The 25,045-nt window shown below is 38.5% G+C and overlaps 2 protein-coding genes across 10 annotated transcripts; one reads left to right on the top strand and one right to left on the bottom strand.

Annotated features, from left to right (window-relative positions):
• Positions 1–291: 291 nt before the first annotated feature.
• On the bottom strand, positions 292–6,478 carry psme3 (proteasome activator subunit 3). The gene is made up of 10 exons (XM_074620134.1): positions 6,315–6,478; positions 4,734–4,766; positions 4,579–4,641; positions 3,471–3,575; positions 3,313–3,361; positions 2,861–2,979; positions 2,348–2,484; positions 1,572–1,626; positions 776–862; positions 292–670 (listed from the first exon to the last, which is right to left on the bottom strand). The coding sequence occupies exons 1-10, from the start codon at positions 6,354–6,356 to the stop codon at positions 590–592; spliced, it is 771 nt and encodes a 256-aa protein (XP_074476235.1). The 5' UTR covers positions 6,357–6,478; the 3' UTR covers positions 292–589.
• A 1,651-nt stretch (positions 6,479–8,129) lies between these two features.
• Positions 8,130–24,823, top strand: nbr1a (NBR1 autophagy cargo receptor a). 9 transcript variants are annotated; one of them, XM_074619101.1, is made up of 23 exons: positions 8,130–8,373; positions 10,119–10,181; positions 11,045–11,063; positions 11,290–11,312; positions 11,684–11,866; positions 12,710–12,787; positions 12,869–13,092; positions 13,480–13,599; positions 13,871–14,170; positions 14,527–14,686; positions 15,069–15,317; positions 17,525–17,632; positions 17,725–17,800; positions 17,972–18,082; positions 18,670–18,849; positions 18,958–19,119; positions 19,317–19,471; positions 19,640–19,867; positions 19,910–20,157; positions 21,020–21,105; positions 21,507–21,594; positions 21,862–21,953; positions 22,137–24,823. In XM_074619101.1, exons 1-22 carry the CDS (start codon positions 8,272–8,274, stop codon positions 21,917–21,919), a joined length of 3,021 nt encoding a protein of 1,006 aa, XP_074475202.1. In that variant the 5' UTR covers positions 8,130–8,271; the 3' UTR covers positions 21,920–21,953; positions 22,137–24,823. The 9 variants fall into 9 exon arrangements, with proteins under 9 accessions (XP_074475202.1, XP_074475197.1, XP_074475203.1 ...); XM_074619096.1 differs by having other exon boundaries at positions 21,854–21,953; XM_074619102.1 differs by lacking the exon at positions 21,507–21,594 and having other exon boundaries at positions 21,854–21,953.
• The last annotated feature ends 222 nt before the right edge of the window (positions 24,824–25,045 follow it).

The following is a 25,045-nucleotide window of genomic DNA, read 5'->3' as shown; positions in this document are numbered from 1 at the left end:
AAATGTTTTATTCAATAGAATCAATGCCTCAACATAACAGATGCTTTGGTGACTTATGAATTTTCACTGAAAACTAATAAGCCTATAGACCTAAAACCTACGACTATATTGTGTATAATGTATAACATTCACGGAAAAAAAACAAACATGTTGCGTGTCCTCTAAACGACCTTCCTCCGGATGAAGACTTAAATAAAACGAAAACATTCAGTGAAGCAGTGGGTATGAAACAAACCACTTTGCTCTGAATTCTTCTTAAGAGCTATAAATGAAGCAATTTCACAAAAGATCTGAGGACGAAATGTTTAATTAAAATTAAAAAATACATAGCGCTTTTTTTGTTGTCTATGATCTATCTCCCCATTTACCTTCAAAGGGTTTAAAACAAGAAAAATATTTTACATTTAAAACAAAAAACATGTGTGTGTTGTGTCCATTTATGGAAGCGATGTTTCTGTACTGGATTGTGTTGATTGTACTGAAGTAGATGAATGTCTAGTTGGAGTCCGGAGGGACTGGACCGGGCTACCGTGGCTCAACAAGCATGGCGGGGAGACGGGAGGTAGAGGCTGAAATGGCTGGATGAACATCAGTACAACGCTTCGGTATTACTGCTTCGAGGCCTCTTGATCTTCTCAATGTTCTTCAGAATCATGTCGTGTAACGTTACCTTCACAGAAACATAAAAACACATTATCATCATGTGGAAAATACTTCCATTAACTAAAATAAACTTGAATGTATAGTGATATTAGAAATAAATATAATAACTTACGTATTGATTTCTGAGCTCAGAAACTATGATCTTCAGACTGATGTATTCCTTCTCATCAATCTCGGTTACTGTACGCCGATAGTCCTCCTAATAATAATAATAATAATAATAATAATAATAATAATAATAATAATGAAAAAAACACAATTCAACGTAAACATTTATTCTGCATCTTCACTTAAATATATCATTTAGCCACAGTCTCACAAGGTCCACACAACTGTTATTTCCTTTACCACTTTGTGGCCTGAAAATACCAAATTAAATATTTTATTTTGGATAAAGAAACCCGCAAAATGAAATGGTTAATATGCTGCAAATATGAGTATATAAGCTGCTCTTCTGTTGTATTTCTGATAAAGTAGCTGCTCAGGAGGTGCAGTAGTATTAAAAACACACATTACAACCAGCAACCATGTGAGTCGCCAATAAGCCACGTTAAATCCCCAAAGGAAGTACAGCTCAGTAAGAGTCCACAAGAGTAAAACTAAACAGAGTAAAATACATTTATTTATCCCAACAGTAAATTAAAAGTTACTTATAGTGTAGTTGTAGTTAGTAACACATGAGCACCAGACTGAAAATATTAAATATGTGAGGTGTAGTGTTTGGTCCCGGTGTTGAAGGGCTGCTCAAATCTTTGCTAACCACCAGATGTCACTGTGCTTTCTGAGTTTAAATCTTCTATCAAACAGAAAAGGAAAACCTCAAAGCATCATAAGGCTTCATCCACTCATCAATACTCATAATGAAAACAGATCATTTATATTATTCACATCAAATAATATTCACTTACCACATGTGGATATTTTGCTATTTTAGAAACCAGCTTTGCCCTTGTGATGTAGTATCTAGAGGTAAAGAAGACAGACAGAATGTTGGCTCTCTGACAAGTAAAGTTGATAAACAATGCGGAACAAATCTGGTAAAGAAGACACAAACAAGTAAAGAAACAAACCAGGAAAATACACTGTAGCAGCGAAGCAATTAGGGCTGGGTTTAAAAAATGGATTTTCAGATTCAAATCGATCTTCAATTGAATGATGCGATATCGATTCATGATATCCAGAGATAGATCATTTAATATATGCCTTTTCCTGTGGATGAGTGAAGCTTTTACCCTGTTAGACTCGCATGGCCAGCATTTGGTTTTTCACGCAACAAGATCTGTCCATGTGAGAGAGAAGCGAATCAAAACATGCCGGGAGCTAAACGTAGATGTCTGGTTGCATTTCAGATTTAAAAACTATGAAGACAAAGTAAAGCTGGACCAAAGCAAAGCCGTATGCAAGATGTGCAAAACGTTTTCATAAATGAAAAATACATTAATATAACTGCTTTAGGGTCAATTCTTAATGTAAACATTAACATTTTTAATAACGAACCCAGTTAGAGGGTTCCTTGTACAATTTACAGCATTAGCATTTCTCTTTCATATCCAAACAAAGTTGGTGTTTTAACTGAAATATCCTAAATCAAATCGGGAAACCAGTGGCGATACCCAGTCCAACAAGTAATCACGTTCATGCCTCATAGGGTATTATGTACAACATAGTTAGGACTTCTACAAACCTTGATATCTGGTCGAGGTAAGATGCTGCCTCTCCTTCAACTGTTCTGAGTTCAGCTACTGTTTCCTCCTGGATTGACACCCCGAAGTTGTTGCCATCCTCTATCCTGGGGATGAGCAGCTGAACCCACATTTTGACCTGCAGAGGAACACAAAAAAACTGCTAAAAAAAGGAGGAAGCAAAATCTGGTATGCTTTCAGTCAAGTCAAAGATGTACAGAAGTCATATCCACCAACACCTGCGGTAACTGACTGGGAAGGGATGTTCAGCATACATGATATCTTTCTTGCAACAACGCCCTACTGTACATGCATTCACATGATGGAGCTTTATACCTTGAAGCTAGACATGCTGTTTTTCCTCCGTTTTATCAATAAATCTTCATTAATCTTACACTTATTTTACACATTTCCACCTGTAACACCTCATGTAGGGTTACTGAAAGTAAAGTAACATTACTGAGATAAACTACTGATGCAGGAGTACGGCCCTTGGTTGAAGAGATTTTACTTACTGTGTTACATTTCTCTATGAGTGTCCTGATCTCCGGTTTGACCTTTTCAATAAGATCAACAAGACTTCCGTTGCTCTTCATCATCCCACCAGGCATGACAAAGACCTTGGTGCCAGTCACTGGATGACATGGGAAAGAGAGAAAGGAGGCCGGGTTAAACAATTACTCAAATATTGATTGCGATTTTGACTTCCCCCTAATTAAATAAAGATGATCAACTGTGATATTAAAAGTTGTGCTCCACTCATAGAAAACTCTGCTGCATATCAAATCAAGCGCTTCCTGCTTGATTCTGTTATACAACAGAGAACAAAATGCACTGAATTCAGGTGAAGAAGAACCTTGTTTAAGTCTTATTTCAATGCAAAGATTTGTACATCAGCATGAATGTAACTCGACATGGAAGTGAAAGCAGTGTTGTGTTTAAGCCTATTTGACCTACTTATACTAACCTATGTCCTCCCCAGCTCCGTCCTCCAGCTTCCTCTTTTTGGCATTTTGCTGTGAAAACAGATAAAAACATGATCAGGCTACACTCTCACCTCTGCTCTGCACACAGCAGTTATTATAAACACTGAGGAGTCAATTCAACTCTATCATGAAGCCTCACCGCTTCTAGTCCGTCATGCAGGCTTGAGAGCAAAATGGGGTCTGGCACCGTCAGGTTTATCTCCGAGTGGATCTCCTTCAGGTCAGCGATGTTTATGATTGGATCCTGAAAAACAACAAGGACACTAGCTGTATTATTTTTCCTTTACAAATTATGCTCTGTGACTTGACAAGACTAGGAGTCGGGTGATATATAATGATATATATCGTGATACTATAAAAATGTGTCACCTGTCAGATATTTTTCCGAACCATTTATACTGTGGTAGCTGCCCCTTTAATATGTCTTAGACCAGCGTGGGCAACGTTGAAAATCTATGACAGAACTCATATTCTCCTCCTCTTCCTCCACTTTCTTCTTCTTCCTCCCACATGTGCAGTGTTTACAGTGTTTTTAGATGAGCTTCAGTACATTTACGTTCCACAACCACAACACATACTTTGCATCAGTGTAAGATCTCTTGGGATATAATAAAAATCAACTTTTAAAAAATCAACTTTATATCTCAACTACCCATGAAGAGTTTCTCAAGTGATTTCCCTGAAAGTTTACTTTATCATGACATATAGTGTGCAAAACTACATATACCGTGATAGCCTTGTTGATGAGGCCAGCTGCAGATGGGAAGAATCGGTTTCCCATCTGCAGTTGGTCTCATCAATGAGGCCCTGGACCCACACTGACAGACTCTCATCTTGCTCCATAGACTCCACACGTTACATTAATATAAAGTCTCCACATCTAATTCAATGTGTTACATTAATGCACATCTTTTGGATTATCATCTCTGTACATTGCACATATCCTCTTTACTATATACCGTGAACTTTCATTTTAAATCAGATATATTGTACATATATTTTAAAAAACAAAATTCATATTTTTATTGTCAATTTTTCCACTTTATTTGTTGCAGTACTTGCTTTTATTTTTTATTTCTCTCTTACTATGTTTATCGCCATGCATCAAAACACCGAGGCAAATTCCTTGTAGGAAAACTTACTCGGCAATAAGACGATTATATCTATTAATCACACATTCCTAACTTAGATGTACACTGGTCTAAGACTGTGCAATGTGTATGGAGTTGAATGAACATGTAACTGACCTTTAAGAAGTGATCAAGCTCCAGCAACTTCTTTGGGAAAAAAATTGCAACTAGATCCTCTGCCTGAAAGAAATGCAAACTTTTAGTTGCTTGGAAAACAAAACAGTTTTGATAACTGTATGTTTTTGTTTTTTTACATGTTAACCGATACTTACTTCTGAAGTGATACGTTCCCTGAAAGCATCAACCTGTGAACACACAAGACCAAATATGAGACCGGTTGCAACAGTCCACATATAAAACCACTCATTTACCTTTGTTAAATGCTAGACATGAAGTGTTTAGGCCTGGCACGATTGTGATAAACAATATTGTTGTCATTTCAAGACAATTTTTAATAAAATGGACTTTTGGGCTCTGTTAAGAAAAAACTGTCTGCAAAACCCTGCTGTTTATTCTGGCACCTGGTTGGCTAAATGTCCTTATGGAAACACAACGGGCAACACCGAGGTCAGCAAAAATGAGAGGTCATCATGTCCACATATACTACGATGAATCAATATAGTAATTATTGTGACAGGCCTAGAAGTGGGTATGTAGCAGAGCTGGAAACTAAGTAACTAAGGACATTTACATAAGTGCTGTACTTAAGTACATTTATCTGACAGCTTTAGTTACTTTTCAGATTACAATTTTTCATATCCCTCCTGTCCAGTGTAAACAAAAATATTGTAATTTAATGTTTCTGATTAACTGAAGGAAGAAAATTCTTCTTAAGTTAAATAAACTCTTTAAAAAGCCTCATGGATCAGCTGGAAAAAGCATCATCACAAAGCTGAAAACACCATGAAAAACAGCAACACTACAAACATATGATGATCTTATAGAACATGATGCATTGCTGTAGATTAAACTATCCAACAGTATATAAAGGAGTTAAAATGGTATAGTAATTTTAGTGACTTAGGCCTAGAAGTGGGTTTATTTAGCAGTGGTGGAAACTAAGTAACTAAGACATTTACACACAAGTACTCTACTTAAGTACACTTGTCTGACAGCTTTTAGTTACTTTTCAGATTACAATTTCTCATAGTTTTCCTGTCCAGTGTAAACAAAAATATTGTATTTGAATGTTTCTGATTAACTGAAGGAAGAAAATTCTTCTTAAGCTAAATAAACTCTTTAAAAAGCCTCTTGGATCAGCTGGAAAAAGCATCATCACAAAGCTGAAAACACCATGAAATACAGAAACACTACAAACATATGCTGATCTTATAGAATATGATGCATTTCTGTAGATTAAACTACCCAACAGTATATAAAGGAGTTAAAAATAGCTATATATTATACAAAATACAACACAAGTTACTGTTTCCAGTGTGTGTAGTACTTTTACTTAGCTAGGTAACGTTAAAGGATCTGTATACTTCTTCAAAACACTGTTGTTTAGTTATCACCATTGACTGTCTAAGTGTAGCTGGTATAAATATATATAATATATCATAATAACATGACGCAGGTAGCTTGTTGAACTGGCTAACTAGGCCTGTTTAGTGCATGTGCTCCTCCAGTAGAACTGTTATGTACACAAACAACCTCCCTCCACACCTACAAGAAGCTCAGCGTCACTGTGACACATCACCTGTGAGACAGGTGTGTTGCAACAAGCCGGTTAGCAGCTGTTAGCCTGCAGGCTATTAGTTCTCTTTATCATGCTACAGAAACGTGGCTAACATGCTAGCTAGCTAAACATGGCAACAAACACGTCGTTTAACCTTAAAAAACACAATCCTCACCTTGGTTTTAATGTCATTGTCCACCTTGAGGAGTGAAGACATCTTATGTGATCAAATAGGCGAAGAAACGATTGTCCCAACAGCATTAAATTCACCTTAAACACGTGTTGTCTGTGTGGCTTATTTTTACCTGTCAGCCACACTTTGTGAGCTTAAAGATGACGTCATGAGACGCGACAGCAGAGGAGAGAAAAGATGTTCAGACTGCGCATGCGCGGAAACGTCATCGTGGGTTCCTGCTATGGATGTATTAAAGGTCCCATATTATAAGAAAGTGAGATTTTCATGTTTTTTTTATTATAAGTCCTATATAAATACTGTGAAAGTATCGAAACACTCAATCCACAGGGAAATACACACAGCCCGTATTCAGAAACACTGCATTTGAAACAAGCTGTCGGGATTTCTGCCCGTTTGTGATGTCACGAATATACAATATTTAGACCTTTGACACAATTTTAAATATAAACATTAAAAATGTGTCCCAGTTTATTCCTGGTTGCATTGTATGTGAATGTCATCAGCTGACAGGAAGTACACATGGACCCAAGCTGTTGCCTAGCAACGCAATTATGTTGCAATTCTGTCAAAATGCGCTAAAACGGAGCGTTTCAGACAGAGAGTAAATACAGGCATATTCAGGCTGACAGTATGAGGAAAATAAAGTTGTTTTTTTTGACATTACAGCATGTAAACATGTTCTAGTAGAAACACAAAATACAAGTATGAACCTGAAAATGAGCACGATATGGGACCTTTAAGAGTTCCTGCAAAAAAAGATGTCCATAATAATAATTATAATTAATCAATGCGGAAAGATGGCAATAATTCAGGAGTAGATGATGGAAATATTACAATGGGGAATCTGCTAGGAAAGACGTCTAAGAAAGTACACAATCTTCTAATTAATTACTTAAGGGCAACAGGAATAATGGAGATCATTTAATTATTATTATTATTATTGTTATAATTATTAATAATTATTATTTTTTATTCTATTGCTGTTTTTTAAATTTTTTAATTTATTTTATCCTCCTGAGACCCAGCCCATTGACATGTGTCCTCTGTAGTGGACATTTGGTCCACATGCATATCTTACTCTTTTGACCTACTCTATCAACTCCTGGTGTATTGTAAAGAGGACATCATGGGCTTTCCAGTGATATGGCATGTGTGTGTTTTTTTTTTTTTTAAATCAATTTAAATGTATTCTTTGTTTAATATCACTCTACAGCCATAATCTGCTCATTTTTTTAGCCTTTTCACACTGAAATAGTCCTGTAGTCCACTACAGTGGACAATTAAAATAAAGTTTAACAAGCCTAAATTGTTAAGTATTTCTTTTAACCCTAAATAGGAAGGAAATCACAAAAAAAAGTAATTGGAAGACACTTTTTTAAACTCGGTTCCCAGGGGGATATTATTATTATTTATTCTATCCTAGCTTTTATTTTTAGCTTGTTTTTATTTTCTAATCTTTAATGTTTTTATGACTTAATGTTTTAATGTTCTTTTGCACTTTGTCGCAATGTTCTTGAATGTTTATGTAAAACACTTTGAATTGCTCTGTTGCTGAAATGTGCTATACAAATAAAGATGCCTTGCCTTTGTTTTTTATTTTTTTTAATGTATTTTATTATTTATTTATTTTTAATTTATTTTATTATTTTTATTTTTATTTTTATTTTTTATTTATTTTATTTTTTTCCCTGCACAATCTGCTGCTCCACTCCTCCAGTAGTCCAGTAGGAGGCGGTAATGCACCTACAAGCTGGTTAAACACCAAAGCAGAAGCAGAAGCAGCAGACGGAACTACGTCACCGTGTTTTCGGAGACGCAGCTGACGATGTAAACAAGAGCAGACAGTCAGTCAGTCGAGGTTCAACAACAAGAAGAGATCACAACAGGGCCGCCGTCACCGCTCATGATCTCCAGTATCTGCTCCTAAACGGCCGACATGGGGCTGCCTGTGACCATCAAAGTGAACTTCAGGGGCAATGTGAAGCGGTTTCTGGCTCAGGATCTGGACAAGCTGGAGTGGGAGTCCGTGGAAGCCTGGGTGAGCTACAGCTAGCTGCTGGCGGCTAAACGCTGGCGCAGTTTGGTGAAACCAGGCCCAGACATGGCCTAGACACGTAAACAAAACACCAGCTGAAGGACAGGCGGTGCTGCGGCGATAATACTATTCATAAGTGTTATTATTGTTGAGCTAACTTACAATAAATACACTCAGTAAGCTATGAGGTGTTGTTACAGCAGCTAACTCAGGAGGTCAGCAACCTGCAGCTCTGTAGATCCTCTCCTGTGCCTGCCTGTGGATGTTTATTTATCATTGTTGTAGGTCTATGGTTCGACGGTAGGATGGAGTATTAGGACCACACTGAAGAAAAATAAATACATCTGAGATTTCGAGAATAAAGTCATAATATAACGAGAAAAAAAGTCATAATATTATGAGAATAAAGTCATATTATTATGAGAATAAGGTCATATTATTATGAGAATAAGGTCATATTATTATGAGAATAAAGTCATATTATTATGAGAATAAAGTCATATTATTATGACTTTATTCTCATAATATTATTACTTTTCTTGTAAAGTTATGAATTTATTCTCGTAATATTACGAGAATAAAAGTCATAATATTATGAGAATAAAGTCATATTATTATGAGAATAAGGTCATATTATTATGAGAATAAAGTCATATTATTATGACTTTATTCTCATAATATTATTACTTTTCTTGTAAAGTTATGAATTTATTCTCGTAATATTACGAGAATAAAAGTTGTAATATTATGAGAATAAAGTAATATCTCTTCTCCAGTGGCACCCTGTGGGTTTTTAAACATGGAAATGAATAACTGTTTTTTGTTTACATTTTCATTTTTATTTATCATTGTTGTAGGTCTATTGTACGACCAAGTATTAGGGCCACATTGAGGAAAAAAAATTATCTGAGATTTAGAGAATAAAGTCAGCAGTATTGGCATAATATAATTAGTTATATATGTATATATATATAGAGAGAGACAGAACTGTCATATACACACGTGGTAATAACATGGGTGTATATGTAAATATTATATAAATATATATAAAGAGCACCAATGATTAGTCAAATACTTTGATGAGGATAATGAAGAGGTAAGGGAGTGTATGTAAATGTGTGTGTGTGTGTATTTACCAGTGGTGGAATGTAATTAAGGACTTGTACTTTACTTGAGTATTTCCCTTTTATTGTATTCAGAAGTTTACGAGAAAAAAACGTTGTAATATTACGAGAATAGAAATCACAAGTTTAAGAGAAAGAAGTCGTAGTATTGTGAGAATAAAGACATAATATTATAAAGTAGTAATTTTACGTGTTATTTTCTTTTTTTCTCGTAAAGTTATGAATTTATTCTCGTAATATTACGACTTTTTTCTCGTAATATTATGAATTTATTCTCGTAATATTATGACTTTTTTTCTCGTAATATTACGATGTTTTTTTTCTCGTAAACTTCTGACTTTATTCTTGTAATATTATGACTTTATTCTCGAAATATTACGACTTTTTTCTCGTAATATTATGAATTTATTCTCGTAATATTACGACTTTTTTTCTTGTAAAGTTATTACTTTATTCTTGTAATATTACGACTTTTGATAGTAAAGGTTGCTGACCCCTGAGCTAGCTGGACTGTTGAGGTATTTCTCTCATTATTGATGTTTTCATAATACGTGTGAGGAAAAACAACAAAAGTTCTGCTTTAATAATTTGCTGTGGATTTAACTCTTAAACATTATGTTTCAGATTAAAGCGTCTTTTGGGATCAACCACTTTCAAGTGAAATACTTTGATGAGGATAATGAAGAGGTAAGGGAGTGTATGTAAATGTGTGTGTGCGTATTTACCAGTGGTGGAATGTAACTAAGGACTTGTACTTTACTTGAGTATTTCCCTTTTATGCTACTTTATATTTCTACATTTTGGAAGCTAATATTGTACTTGTATTATTTATGTAATATATATAAATATATATAATAATAATATTGTATTATTATGGATTAAGCTACCCAGAAGTATTGGCATAATATATACAACTTAAATTAAATAAAAACATTAAATTAAATTAAGTTAAAAATTAAATCAATAATTTTTGTTTGTTTATCTTAATTTCATGACATCTTTGAAGTAGAATATAAGCAAAAAACATGTGAGATAAAGATTTAAATAAGGTTACAACTGTAACTGCACAACATAGAAGACATACTGTACATAAAAACAATGAGAATACTTAACGGCAGTGCCAGAGATGACGCACTTACTATGATGACTATGACTATGACTCATGATGGCATGTTTGGTTTGCTTGAGGCCATCTATTAAGTTTATGTTTACAGGAAGTTAGTGCTCTGTCTTAATTAAATAGGAAGACTATTCCAGTAGTGGAAAAGGCAGATTATAATCCAGTAATATAATATACAGTATATCATTCAGAAATGGGCCATTCTGCACAATGGGTACTTTTACTTTTGGTATATTTTGATGTACTTTTACTTGCAGGATGCAGGACTTTTATCTGTAACACTGTGGTATTGATACTTTTACTTTAGTAAAAGATCTGAGTATTTCTTCCACAACTGTTTTTTTTACATTCATTGCAAAATTATAATGATGTTTTGGTTTGGCGTAAATTTATTGACTCATTCTGATCTCATTCTGTCTTTTTATTTCAGATTTGCATAAACAGTCAAGGTGAGAAAAATACTTTTTTATTTATCTCTCAATTTCATGACATATTTGAAGTAGAATATAAGAAAAAACATGTGAGATAAAGATTGAAATAAGGTTACAACTGCAATTTCACAGTTACAGTAGCTTAGAGCAAAAAAGACCAAGATAATGAGCAACAAAAACTATACAATACTTACCAACAATAATGGTCACTAAGCAACTTACTGTTTATTTGTTTTCATTTCAGATGAATATGAAGAAGCCATCAAGGTACTGAGACACTGCTGGATTTCTGTTTAATAGTAAAACAGGATTAGATATAACAGCACATAACACAAGTCAATGTCATTACACAAGTTCAGAGATCATGAAGGATATGGGAAACTTTCAAAATACAGTCAAGCTTCATGCATAAATGACAATAGAAATCAAATAAGCACATGACAACATATGACCTACCTACGTCAAATAGACTGGATGTCATGAGTATGACTGTACTCATGAGTACAAATATGTAGTTGTTCCAGTAAAGCAGCATTCACATAGTTGTCCAGAATACACAGAGGAAAACAAATATTTTTTATTGTATATGTTTGTGACGATGCCCTGTGGTATGCGTTTAATGCTTGTTTTCCACGCAGAGCGCAGAGAAGCAAGGGAACCAGTTGCACATGAACGTGTACAAGATGAAAGGTCAGGCCTGCGGAGGTCCTCTGAAGACGGAGGTGAAGGAGCTGAAAGGAGACCTCCGGCCCGCTCCTCCTTATCCATCGAGGGTCAAAACGGTGGACAAAGGCACACAGGTCACCCCGGAGCGAGAAGCTGTAAGGATTCTCCTCCTCTTGCTCCACTTTCTTCTTCTCATACGCTCTCACGTGTGCAGTTTTTACAGGTTTTATTTGGCATTGATGAGCTACAGTAAATCTACATTGTACTGCTACTTTGCATTTATTGACTCTTGTGGTGTCATTTCTGAAATAATTTTGATGTGGTTGCCTTCTCTGACAAAAGGAACAGTGTGTCACATTTTGGGGGATCTATCAGCAGAAATGTAATATACTATTCATAACTATGTTTTCATTAGTGTATAATCACCTGAAACTAAGAATATTTGTGTTTTTGTTAGCTTAGAATGAGCCGTTTACATCTACGTAGGAAGCGAAGTCCTCTTCATGGAGTCTGCCACGTTGCTCCGCCATGTTTCTACAGTAGCCCATAACGGACAAACCAAACTCTGGCTCTAGAGAGAGCCTTTCACGTTTTTACGTTACCTGAAAGCCACCGTAGTTCTTGTGAAACTGAGGTAACCGTGGTACCGCCAGCCGCCGTCTGACTTCCGTTGCTCCTAAAGTAGTGTTATTATGGTAAGGATGACCTCTGCGCGAGGAGAACGGCGTTACCACAGTCTTGGAAAGGGAGGAGTGAGCGGAGCGGTACTCAGTTGGTTGCAATCTGCAACCACACCACTAGATGTCGCCAAATCCTACACACTGTACCTTTTAAAGGTCAGATAACAGTCTCTCATTGCCTACACATTTATCTGGCAATGATGAAAATTTTAAAGGATTTGTGGGAGTCAAACAGTCAGTTTGTGTCTAATTATTTAAATCAAGCTCAACTCAGATATGTGAGATAACTGAACATGCATTTGATGTATTTTGAAACAGGTCACAGTAAAGGACAACAAGGGGAACAAGCCAGAAGATGAGCCACCTCCCATGTGGTTTAGATCGTACATGGAGAAGGTAAAAATATTTCAGCAACTCCACCTTTTATGTTTGATGGATGTTTTAGCTTCTACTAACACACAGTCATTCTTTTCATAGTTTAAAGACGAGGTGGTGAAAGAGGTGGTGGAGAGGATGTGCAGTGACTTTTCTGGCCAGTGTTGCACCCACAAGTCATCCGACGGGCCCCTCGAGGCCATCAGGGCTAGTGGCGGTCCTATAGGGCCCAGGCCGGGCCCCTCCACCTCGGCTGGATCCTTTGGCTACACCCCCAACTGCAGCAGCTGCAACAAGCTCACCTCCGAAGGGGCCTACAAGTGCAGGTAGGAACGCATTATAATTAGGGCTGTCAATCGATTGACATGAATCGAGAAATTAGTGGCGTTAAAATGAATTTGTGTTAATGCGTTATTATCGTGTTAACTTTGACAGCTCTAATTATAATATAATAAGAAGTATTCTGAGGGAAATGGGCAGCTAAGTGGCTTATATAAGATACAGAGTTCAATTAAGCATGACGCACATCTTTCACCTGATGAATCAATAAGTGACAGCGTGGTGATGCTTTTGGACATGTCACACTTTTTTTTAGACCTTTGAGCCTTTTATGAGCTTGTGTGACATACTAGTTTTCTGCATGATCTGTATTCTTTGAGCGGCTTTATGAGTCTCAATACAAATATGCTGTTTGTGGGCTTGTTCCCTGCCAGCGTGTGCCCGTCCTGCATCCTGTGTGAGATGTGCAGACACAGCCACGACCCCAGCCACAACCTGGTGAGAACCAAGACCCCTCTCTCCATCCCTGAGCATGGAATGTCGGGAGAGTTGAGGTAAACCCCCAAGACCGAGGATCAATCTTCCCTCTTCTTGAAACAATAAGACATTCTTACTTGCAACAGTGCTAGCCCTTTTTGCTATCACTTCTTCTGCATTAATGGAGGAAAACATAAATATGAAATAGATGCAAAGCAGGACTGCAAAAATGTCTTTAGCAGCTAGATTACTGTCAGTAATGAATTATGAGTGTGTATGTGTTTTGTTCTTGGAAAATAAACTTTTGATAGTCAACAAATAGGTGTTCCTGATGACATTTCAAACCAGGTTCCCAAGGCGAGGAGACAGGACAGTGCGCAAGGCCGAGCGACAGCGCCTCAAAGCTGAAAGGAGGCAGCTCAGAGCTGAAGTGAAGGAAATCAAGAAGAAACTGAGACTGGAGAAGAGGGGGCTGCAGTGGAGCGGGCTCTCTACCTCAGGCAGAGCCAACCTGACACACATGGCGTCCGCGTCCACCCAGGTCCCAGCCCTGCCCCCCCCTGCTGCCTCAGAAACAGCCTCAGGTCCAGCCCCAGCCCAAGGTCCCGTCCCTGCCCCGGTCCCTGATCCCCAGGCCTCCAGTCCAGAGTAAGCGCCACCTCGGAAGGAGCGTCCGACAGTGCTGGGTACCTCGAAACCCAGCATGGATGCAATAAAATCTTTTTTTTTTCCAAGAAAAAGAAATCAAAATATGCCATCTTTGTAATCTAGTCTGTATGAGTGTGTCGCTGGCTGCTCTGGGGTGGTGGAAAAATGTTGGAACTACCTCAATGTGAAAACTGCTGCTGCTGCTTCATAGATTTTCTAAGAAAAATTTGCTTTTGAGCTGCAAAAAAAAAAAAAAATCTGGGGGTCCTGCTTTTTTGATTCGTAGAGAACAAAAGAGATGGGTATTATAAGACAACAGGGCTATTTTCAACAATGCTCTGTACACTTGAAACTAGGGGTCCCGGGGTCTCGCACACGTCTTTGGTTCCCACTATGGCTGCCTTGTTTCTGGATGAAAATCTGCCGGACGGCACCCGTCTGGAGCCTGGTACCAAGTTCATCAAATACTGGAAGATGAGGAACTCGGGCACTATCAGCTGGACCTCAGAGACTAAGGTACCGCTCCCACCCGCCGAGAGGACAGCTCCACTCTCTCTTTGCCCCCCCCTGCTTCACTTCCACTCTGAGTCTTCTCCTTATCCACTAACACCAGCTAAGATTTCTTACCCAGCCTAATACAACTAATGCCCCTTCTGTCTGAGATCTTTATTATTTAAATTCAGTTGAATCTGTGTTGTGGTTTTAAGTTTTTAAGTCTTTGTCCGAATGTGTGTGTGAGTGTGAGTGTGAGTGTGTGAGTGTGAGTGTGTGTGTGTGTGTATTCCCTCACTTGTATTATTTTACTGCTGTGTGACTTTGGCTGCATGCTCTTGTCTTTGTGCTTTTTCGCATGTGTATTCCTATTTTGTGTTTTGTGTATGTGTGTACGTGCACCCAGCTAGTGTTCATGTGGGGGAACCTCGGCCTGGCGTCAGAGGAGAGGAGGGAGGTGCCGGTCCCCTTGCTGCTGCCCGGACAAGTGGGGGTGGTCAGTGTGGCCTTTGTCGCTCCCGTGATGGAGGGAACGTACACCTCCCACTGGCGGCTGGCGCACTGCGGGTGTCAGTTTGGCCCGCGCGTCTGGTGCAGCATCGTGGTCGACCCTGGCGACGGCCGCAACGCTCTCGGGCATCAGAGCAAACGACTGGCAAGTCTGATACCCAATGACACCAATGTACAGCTGCAGTGATCACCTGTTGACATGCACGGCTAGATTATTGTGATACCGGAGTAGATTTACTCAAGTGCTGCACACTTTTGAAGTACTTTACTTGAGTATTTCCAGTTTATGCTACTTTATACTTCCACTCCACTACATTTCAGAGGGAAATGCACATTTTTCTGCATTTATTTGACATACATTGTTACTTTACAGATTAAGATTTTATATAAAAAAACATTTCATAATCTTATAAAATACAACAAATTGTTCAGATTAAACCAGCGGATCCAAACCGCTTATCTTATGTATATATTTGTTTATAAATAGACAACTTTAGACAAGTAGAGAGAATCATTGCAAGTTGCAGAAGCAGTGTCTGATGTACTGTTCATGTGTATATAGCTAACACCAGTCTGTCGTGTCAAGAGGGTAACCCACAAGTTGCAAAACTCTCGTGAGATGGTTAGCTGGGTAGAGTGGTCATTCTTTAACTGCAAGGTTGGCGGTTTGATCCCCGGCTCCTACTGTCTGCATGTTGAAGTGTCCTGAGCAAGTCACTGAAACCAATGTTGCTCCCCGGGCGCTTTACAGCAGCCAAATGCTCCTTAGGATGAGTTAAATGCAGAGGTCAAATGTCATGTATTGGTGCCTTCAAATGAAACTCATGAGTCGTGTACACAATATGTTTGGCGTTCAAGTGGTTAAGTCCTGAGAGCACCGCTGCTAAGCAACGGCAATATTTACGTCACTGTCGGCGTCTAGAAGCCACAGAGGCTAACAATTTAGCAATCTAGCAAGCGGGTAACATAATGCAGGAAATGCAAAGTAATGACAGGAAAAAGATGAGGCAGTGAGGAATATCAACATTTAACCTCAGACATATTATAAAATTACAAAGAAAAACAATATACGACAAAATTACAATATATTAACTGGACTCTTCTCGTTTACACGGTAAACACGTCCCCATTTGAAGGCACCATGTCTATATGACAAATATAATAAGTTTAGGGTTTAGATAGGTTGTCGGGCAGCGAGTCTTGCAAGAGTTTTGCAACTTTTGGGTTACTTTCTAGACAGGACCATACCGTTCCCTTGATGGGCAAATCTTAAAGTCAGCGCATATAATAATAATCTAAAACAAGAACAAGCTTCGATGACAACACAAAAAAACATTCAGACAGACAAAAGAAACCAAAAGAACAGAAAGCAAAACATCTCTAGCATCGTCTCAAGTATGCAGATAATGACTAGTTGATGTCATGATTACAGTTCTGGACAAGTTTTAACTAGAAAACGTTTTAAATGAAACTGAATCTGCTTTGAGCTGGCAGGCAGGGTTTGACTTGTTACTCTGGTTGTCTGGTTGTCCCCTTGTCAAATTAAAAATGAGTTGTGTTAGCATTTCTACCAAAGAGTGATTTCCCCACTCAGATGGTTTCATTTAAATAACAGTTTCAGTCCCAAAGGGACAAAATTGATCCAATATTTCACAAGAAATCAAAGATTAGAGAAAAGTCCAAAACATGAACACAGATTTGTTTAGCAGAACTTCTTTTTTCCTCTCTGATTAATCCTCTCAGATTTATCTGGTGACCCTTAGAAGGGGCTCAACCCCTAGGTTGGGAACCACTGGACAAAACTACCAGACCGTATCTAAAGTAGTTTAAATGATCTTCACCTCAACCTGCTGCAACAGTAAAATACTGCTTACACATATTAACAATCTAATTATCTGACATTTTACTGCAGAACCACTACTTTCACTTTTGATACTTCAAGTATAAGTAGCTGATAATACCTCTGTACTTTTGTAATTGAGTATTTTTTACATTGTTGTATTGATTTATTAAGTAAAGAATCTTAGTACTTCTTTCACAAATGCCCTTTCCAGATTTGTTTTTCTTTAAAGTATCTAAATGAAGTAAAATTAAAAGTTCAGCGTACATATAAGACAGTTATTGCAGTCTGTATACAACCTGGCTCCAGGGTGATAAACGAAACATTTAATATAAACGAGGATGTTTGGGATTAGGATTTGAAGAAACAGATAACCGAGATTAATACTGGAGTCCTTAAATCCATCCAGGGACACTTTACTTGTGTGTTACTCTTGACAATGTCACGGTGTAACTCCTGTTTGACTGCACGCTGTAGTGTCACTCATGATGCCGTTCTTGTGTGTGCTTCAGAAGGAGGAGGTGAGTCAGGTGGAGAAGGAGGTGAACGGCTCCGACTTGTCTGTAGACCTGAACCACGAGGACTACTACTTCCCCTCCGTCGACCTGCTGACTGCACAGGTGCACACTCACAAACCTTTTAAACTAGTCACACTGTTGTTGTAAGAATATAACAGCTTTAACACACTCTGCATGTCTTCTGTTTTCTTTAGGATCTACTGTCATTTGAGTTGCTGGATATAAATATTGTGCAAGAGTTGGAGAAGGTTCCTAACAACACTCCTGAGGGTAAGCGATGCTTTAAACACTGGAGAAGATGTTTTAACAGGAACTTCATTCCTTCCTAAAATTGCCTTGGCTTTTGTAGGAAACATGATGACTTTAATACGCGTAAAAAATTGTCTCATTTTCAATTTCTTGTGTGTAATCTGTGTTGTGTTTGCTCTACCTGATTCGTAGATTTGACTCCCTGCATATCCCCTCTGCCCCACGATGCACCAGTGCTGGAGAAGGCCATCATTTCACGGATTAAAGAAGACTCAGAGGTCACAGGGGTCAGAAAGCTTTTTGGTAAGACCAGTTGTGTGCTGGAAAACTTCCACAGTACAGTGTGTGCATGATATTATGAATGTGATGTAGGCTGTTGTCGGACAAAGAGATGCAACTTAAGTGAAAAGGCAAAAAAGTGATGTATGTAGGTTGTGGATTATTTAATTTTTTAAATACATATATACTTATATATATATATATATATATATATATATATATATATATATATATATATATATACTTATATATATATACTTATATATATACTTATATATATATATATATATATATATATATATATATATATATATATATATATATATATATATATATACTTATATATATATATATATATATATATATATATATATATATATATATATATATATACTTATATATATATATATATATATATATATATATATATATATATATATATATATATATATATATATATTTATATATATATTTATATATATATATATTTATATATATATTTATATATATATATATATATACTTATATATATATATATATATATATATATATATATACTATATACTATATAATTCTAGATCAGTGGATTATTCTTTTATTATTTTGTCTAGGAGTGAAACTGAGGCAGCAGACGGAGCTGCTGGAGCCTGTGACCCAGGAGGAGGACCGGGAGGAGGAGATCAGTGGAGCTCAGTTCCTCTGTGAGACCGTCATCCGCTCCCTCACCCTGGAGGAGGCCCCGGATCACAGACCGCTACGCCGAGCCCAGCACAGCACCCTCAGACCACAGGGTGAGGAGACACTGTGTTATTATTATATACTGTCACCAAATCCATTACAGCACATACAGTATATTTGTTAAGTGAGGTACTCAGACTTTTTTTTGTTTTTTATTCCAGTTGTTTCCCGCGGCACCAGCTTTTGCTTGGAGAGAGCTGTAGAGGCTGTGAAGACCGAGGAGGAAGGAAATGAGGAGATCTGCGCCATTAGACTTGAAAGTTCAGCTCTGCCTCTCAACATGGGCCTCAACCAGATCATCCAGGACGAGGAGACGAGGCCAGGTCAGAGCACCACTCCCAGGAGTCTATTTATTTCCAATTTAGCTTCTGATTTTCTCATTTTTTCTCTCATTTCTGTTCTCTATTTCTCTTGAAGACTGCTTGATTTAATTTATCTAAACATTTTCATGTTATAACTTAATTAATTGAGCCTCATCTGCATTTTTTTAGATGCTAATTTTTGTGTTCTTTTTCCACAGTTCTTCTGCTGGAACCAGCAAATGAAAACCTGCATATCAATTCACATCATGATATGGAGGATGAAGAGGTCATGGTCCTGGATGACATGCAGAACATGAGGGATACTCAAGAGGAGAAAGAGGAGGGTGGAACCAAAGGAGAAGACTGGGAGGAGGTGAGAGTTCAACCTTTTTATAATAACACTTGTGTTTTAAAGGATAAAGTGGATCATGAATTATTAAGATGCCAGAGAAGATAAAATCATAAGTTCAGATATAATGAAGTTGTTGGATTACTTCTTCTCATGTAATGAAGTCCTCCATATTCTCCTCGTGTGTCTCAGGTCAGCAGCCAGACCTCCTCTGTCTCCTCCTGCGACGATTACATCATCGTCCTCCCAGACTGCTTCGACACCAGCCGGCCTCTGGGCGAGTCCATGTACAGCTCCGCCATGTCGCAGCCTGACGCCGACGCCGCTGCTGATGAGACCTCAGCCGATCCGGACGTACAGCAGGAGGAAGAGGAAGAGGTAGAGGAAGAGGAAGAAGAAGAGGAAGAGGAAGAGGAAGAGGTAGAGGAAGAGGAAGAGGAAGAGGAAGAGGAAGAGGAAGAGGAAGAGGAAGACTCCGAGCCGGGCGATGAGGTGGCACCGCTGAGAGAGAGGCAGGAGGTGGTCGATGCCGAGGATTCAGCTGTGAACACGTGGCCTCCGCTTGTCCCTCCCATCCACAGCAGTGTGAACCAGATGCTGTGCGCCTCCCAAACCCTGGACGCTGTGACGCTCACCCCGGAAGTAGTGGTGCCGCCGCCACCGGTGCTGCCTGACCCCCTGCTGCCCCCACCAGCCCTCTACTCACCCAGGTTAGATCAGTCACATGGTCCCTGAGCAGTATGCGGTTCAGAAATCTGTTAGCATGAAACAAACTTTTCCAAACATCTGAACAGTACTATTATAGATCTTTTATGTATATTGTGTGTACTTAAACTAGATTTCTGGCAGATTTTTATGTTCTCATGCTTTAAAATGTGTCCTGTTTCCTGCTAAAATGTGTCAGGTCATCAGTACACATAGTGAAATGTGCCCAAAAGTTGGGTGAACATCCCTGTGGAAGCCCAGTATTAAAGAGGACTTATTAATATGCTTATTTTCAGGTGCATACTTGTATTTTGGGTTTCTGCTAGAACATGCTTTACATGCTTAAGTGTAACTAGATTTGTTTTAGGGCGTGCCAAACTAGCCGCTAGGCAGGTATTATGCAAATGTTTTACTTGGTGACATCACCACGTTACGGAAGAAAAGGCGGGACTTCAATGAAGGCATTTCAGGCAGTTCAGGAGCCGTGTTTCTGTGGGGGAGAGTAACTCCCTTTGGCGTGGACTTTGGGCTTTGTAACTTTGCAGACATGCACAAAAAACTATTTAACGCACTAAAGGGAAGAGGAAAAGCACAAAAGCATAATGGGTCCTCTTTAATGTTAGTTGATGTTTTTGCAAGAGAGTATCAGGGAGGTTTTGAATAGTTTTGAATTAGAACAGATTGGAATTGATTGATTGAAAAATATCATGCAATTTCCAACTGTTTTTGCATTTTTAATTAAAATACCTGGATTTGGAATTTAAATAAAACCTAGAAATGATCCCTATCCATTTTAATTTGTATCTCCCTATAAAGGTACAGCTTTATATGGTTTATTTCTTATTACTGTTCTTTACTGTGTTTCAGGTCTGAGGCACTGTACCTGGCTGAGGACCCCAGTCCTCCAGCCTGTGATCCATACGAGCCACACCAACCAAGGGTCCACCTAAATGGTGAGTTTCACTATTTGAATCACTGGATACAAGCACATCACAGTATCATAGCACATACTGGCAGAGGTGGGCCCAAGTCACGAGGAAGTCTCAAGTCTTTGCCCTCAAGTCTCAACTCCTAAACTTTGAGTCATAATGAGCTCTTCAACAAATGTAATGCCATTTGCGTCTCCATTTGTAATTTTCGACCCGTACGTTTTGGATACTGTTATTACCACCTTGTTGTTTTTGTACTTTGATTGTTCAACTTCAGGAAACACATTTTGCCCTTTGTGGGAAGACAGGAAGTGAGATAGCATGCTGGCTTTCAGGATTTGTTGCTTCAGCAGAAAGCTCCGTTCCTCCTCTAACATTATGTGTGTTTGCGTGTGTGTGTGTGTGTTGTTATTTCTGCTCTGCAGTATCATCTGGTCTGTCACGATCAGCAGGCTCAGCATCCAGTGCCTTTGAGACATATAACCCCAGACCCAGCAACGCTTTGCAGCCAAGGTGCAAAACAACAAAGAGTAAAACTTGATATGTTTCACTGTTTGTGAAGGAGATTCCTGCACTTTACTTTAGCTTCTGCATGTATCTGTCTCCTCATCATCTTTTTATGTAACCACCTGATCTAATCACGTAACTTGCATTTGTGTTTCCTGATATCTGTGTGCGTTTTCTTTAAAAACAAGTCTAACGGGAACACATAGTTCTCTGCTATAATGCGGTCATGTGACCCAGCGTAACCACATCCCTGTCTTTACACAAGGGGCCAAGGAGGCATCACAGAGGGACTTGTCAAGGGCGCCCTTTCTGTGGCAGCGTCCGCTTATAAAGCTCTCTTCACTGGACCAAACTGCTCAATACAGGTACATCACACAGACACTTGTGTTTCTACTTTTTGAGCCAACATGCATAGCAAAAGATATATTACAGCTATAGTGGCAAGATTAAGTTTCTAGTAAGTTGATGGTTCTCATAAGTACACCTTTATATGCAGTCTACGGGACTCTCCGTTTACCCTCTTCTATGTTTTATTCGTCCCCCTCCAGCGAGGCATCGACCCGGCCACCAGACAGGACCCTTCCCTGATGGCGATGCTTCTGGAGATGGGCTTCAGAGACCAGCGGCTCAACCAGCGGCTGCTGAGGAAGCACGGCTACAGCCTGCTGCACACCGTCAACGAGCTGGTGCAGATGGCCGAGGACAGCCAGAACAAGGCTGTCAACGCTCCGCACTGAGGGAGGGGGAAAAGGCTTTTAAACCCTAATGTAAAGAGAATATTTAGATTATTGACCTGCGTATCTCTCACCCTCTCCAGCCTCTCTAGCTTTATTTTGAATTGTGTAAAGAAGAAACAAAGAATATGATTCGTGCAATTGATTGATTTTTCCAAAGGGTGTTTATTAGTGACGATAATAAGACAACAATGTCTCTAAACAAAAGTGAAAGGGATGAATGGCTTCTCCTGCCTTAGCCTTTAATTTAGCTTCAACGTATTGACAAAATTAACACACCATAGGCGCAGTTTGAACTTCATGGTTTGGGGTTCACAAAAAAAAGAAACTCTAGAGGAAATGTAATGTGTATGACCGAGGCTTTGTTTAAAAATGAATAATCACAATACCTGCAGGTGCATTTTCATATCCCAACTAATACTAAAGCGTTTTTTTTCTGAGCGCTAGTGTCTTTTTTTCCAATTGTTCCCAATGAGGAGAAAGCGTATGCAGCCGCCTGGAGAAAAAGCACCGCACCAAGTGTTTCGATTTTTTTGTGCAGCCGATCAGAGAGCTTCTAGTTGAAAACTTTCTTTCTGAACTTTTCAGAAAGGCACTGATGTCGTCACTGTAGGTGAAGCTTTCTCCGGCGCTTTTCTGACAGAAAAAAAGGTGCTTTATTGACGATGAGTAATGCAATATTGCGAGAATTAATTAGTTAATAGATCTACCCCATGGCGTCTAATATAAACCTTAGCATATATGTTAAAACACAGAGAGGTGCATTGTAGTGTGGTGTATTGAGATCTCCACCAGGTTAAAGGTCCCATATTGTAAAAAGAAAGATTTTCATGTCTTTTATATTATAAAGCAGGTTTAAGTGATATATAAATACTGTTAAAATATCAAAATGCTCAATATACAGAGAAATACACACAGCCCGTATTTAGAAATTGTGCGTTTGAAACAAGCCGTTTGGATTTCTGTCCATTTGTGAGGTCACAAATATACAATATATATAGATCATTGCTAAGATTTAAACATAAACATTCTAAATGTGTCCCAGTTTATTTCCTGTTGCAGTTTATGTAAATAATATCAGCTGACAGGAAGTAAACATGGACCCGAGCTGTTGCCTAGCAACGCAATTCCGTTGAAATGCACTAAAACGGAGCGTTTCAGACAGGAGGGTAAATACAGGTATATTCAGGCAGACAGAATGAGGAAAATAAAGTGTTTTTTTAAGATTACAGCATGTAAACATGTTCTAGGAGAAACACAAAATACAAGTATGAACCTGAAAACGAGCACGATATGGGACCTTTAATGAAAATACCTCAAGAAGTCTGAATTTTATGTTTTTTATTATAAAATATATAAATAATATTTAAATCCCTATATGCATTTTCAGGCTACGGCCACTAGAGGCTTCAGTGAGCCCCCCCCTGAACCAACGCAAACTGCGCCTGTGATACACAAATTCTTCAGAATAGTGGTTAACCTTCGCCACGCCTTGTTTACCTGGGGCCGTACATAGAGCCTCATGTGTTGGTGGAAAAGGAGCCGGAGCTAAAGTGTGCATTTCAGAGCTCTTCATCTTTAGTGTTTGTATGGCTGTCGTAGCTGCTTCCTCGGCGCTGAAAAATAACCGTCTTTTGAGACGGGGCTTGGCTAGATTCTCCTCACAAATAGAGCAGTGAAATATTGTTGAATGTTAAAATAAAAAAAAAAAGATGTTCTGAAGAGTCCGCTCTCGTTTGAGACGATGCTACTGAAGCTAAGATATTCTGGGTGTCAAGGTGTCAAGGTGCAGTAGTGAGAACGACAAATATATTTAAGACTTTTTCTCGATTATCGTAGTGAAATCTGCCTAAACAATGCAATCTTTTTCTGTATCAGAGTACTGTTATTTTAGACGTTGACATGTGGAATGTATACAAAGACTGTCCGAACGCATCGCCCGTTCAGACTCGGATGTTTTCTACTGCTTTTTAGGAGACACCTGCATGACAGGTAGAGGCTTTAGCGATGAGTCGTGTTCTCGTGGTCTTAGCACAGTCACGGTAGAAAATGTCCGCTTTGCGTCATCGTTCAACCTCCCCTGCATCTTGTCCTCATTCAAACTCACATTTATTAGCACTAATCCCAGCCGAGACGTCTCTAACAACACATTCCTCCCTCTCATAGTGGAACCAAGTATTTTCGTTACATTGCCTTTTATGAAACACGATCATTAGTTTTACTGAAATATACATGTGGTGATTTTGACGTTTGTGGTGTGAGTGTGCAGATTTAAGTTAACGCCTGTTTGAATTACTCCTCCCGTCTGTGTGTGTGTGACTGTGTGGTTGAGGATTGTTTGAACCATACTTTCTTCCGTTGATTGTCCCATGTTTTAAAGAGTCATGCTCTAGAGAATAATTCTGAATATATCTACTATGCTTGTCAAATTATTCCTGTCACAGAGTGTATACATTAAATCCCCTTCTGCTGTCAATCCGCCAATAAACTATTTGCACATCTCTCTCGTCTCTTTTCTGTCTGAATGTAGGCCATGCCACACTATATGTCTTTATATATAGAGTACAGTCTGTACTGAATGGGGTCAAAAGTACAGAGGTCACATATGTTAGAATACTGATTATTCTGCATTTTGTGACAGAATAAGGTTGGGTTTAACATATTTTAATAGCCCTTGTGTACGTCAAAGCTGCATTACTAAGCGGGCAACTACCCCAGTGGTG

Source organism: Sebastes fasciatus, chromosome 20 (assembly GCF_043250625.1).
Source record: "Sebastes fasciatus isolate fSebFas1 chromosome 20, fSebFas1.pri, whole genome shotgun sequence".
Classification (NCBI taxonomy): Eukaryota; Metazoa; Chordata; class Actinopteri; order Perciformes; family Sebastidae; genus Sebastes; species Sebastes fasciatus.
The sequence above is the reverse complement of the archived record's forward strand: the minus strand, read 5'-3'. Positions and strand labels throughout refer to the sequence as shown.

What these genes read in the sequence shown, in the direction of transcription:
- psme3 (XM_074620134.1), bottom strand. Translation starts at nt 6,356, where the DNA reads ATGTCTTCACTCCTCAAGGTGGACAATGACATTAAAACCAAG. An exon ending in GGGAACGTATCACTTCAGAA is followed by an intron (nt 4,642 to 4,733) that starts GTAAGTATCGGT and finishes CATTTCTTTCAG; the next exon opens with GCAGAGGATCTAGTTGCAAT. An exon ending in AGCTTGATCACTTCTTAAAG is followed by an intron (nt 3,576 to 4,578) that starts GTCAGTTACATG and finishes GTTGTTTTTCAG; the next exon opens with GATCCAATCATAAACATCGC.
- nbr1a (XM_074619095.1), top strand. Translation starts at nt 8,272, where the DNA reads ATGGGGCTGCCTGTGACCATCAAAGTGAACTTCAGGGGCAATGTGAAG. An exon ending in AATATGAAGAAGCCATCAAG is followed by an intron (nt 11,313 to 11,683) that starts GTACTGAGACAC and finishes TTTTCCACGCAG; the next exon opens with AGCGCAGAGAAGCAAGGGAA. An exon ending in AAGGAGAAGACTGGGAGGAG is followed by an intron (nt 19,472 to 19,639) that starts GTGAGAGTTCAA and finishes CGTGTGTCTCAG; the next exon opens with GTCAGCAGCCAGACCTCCTC.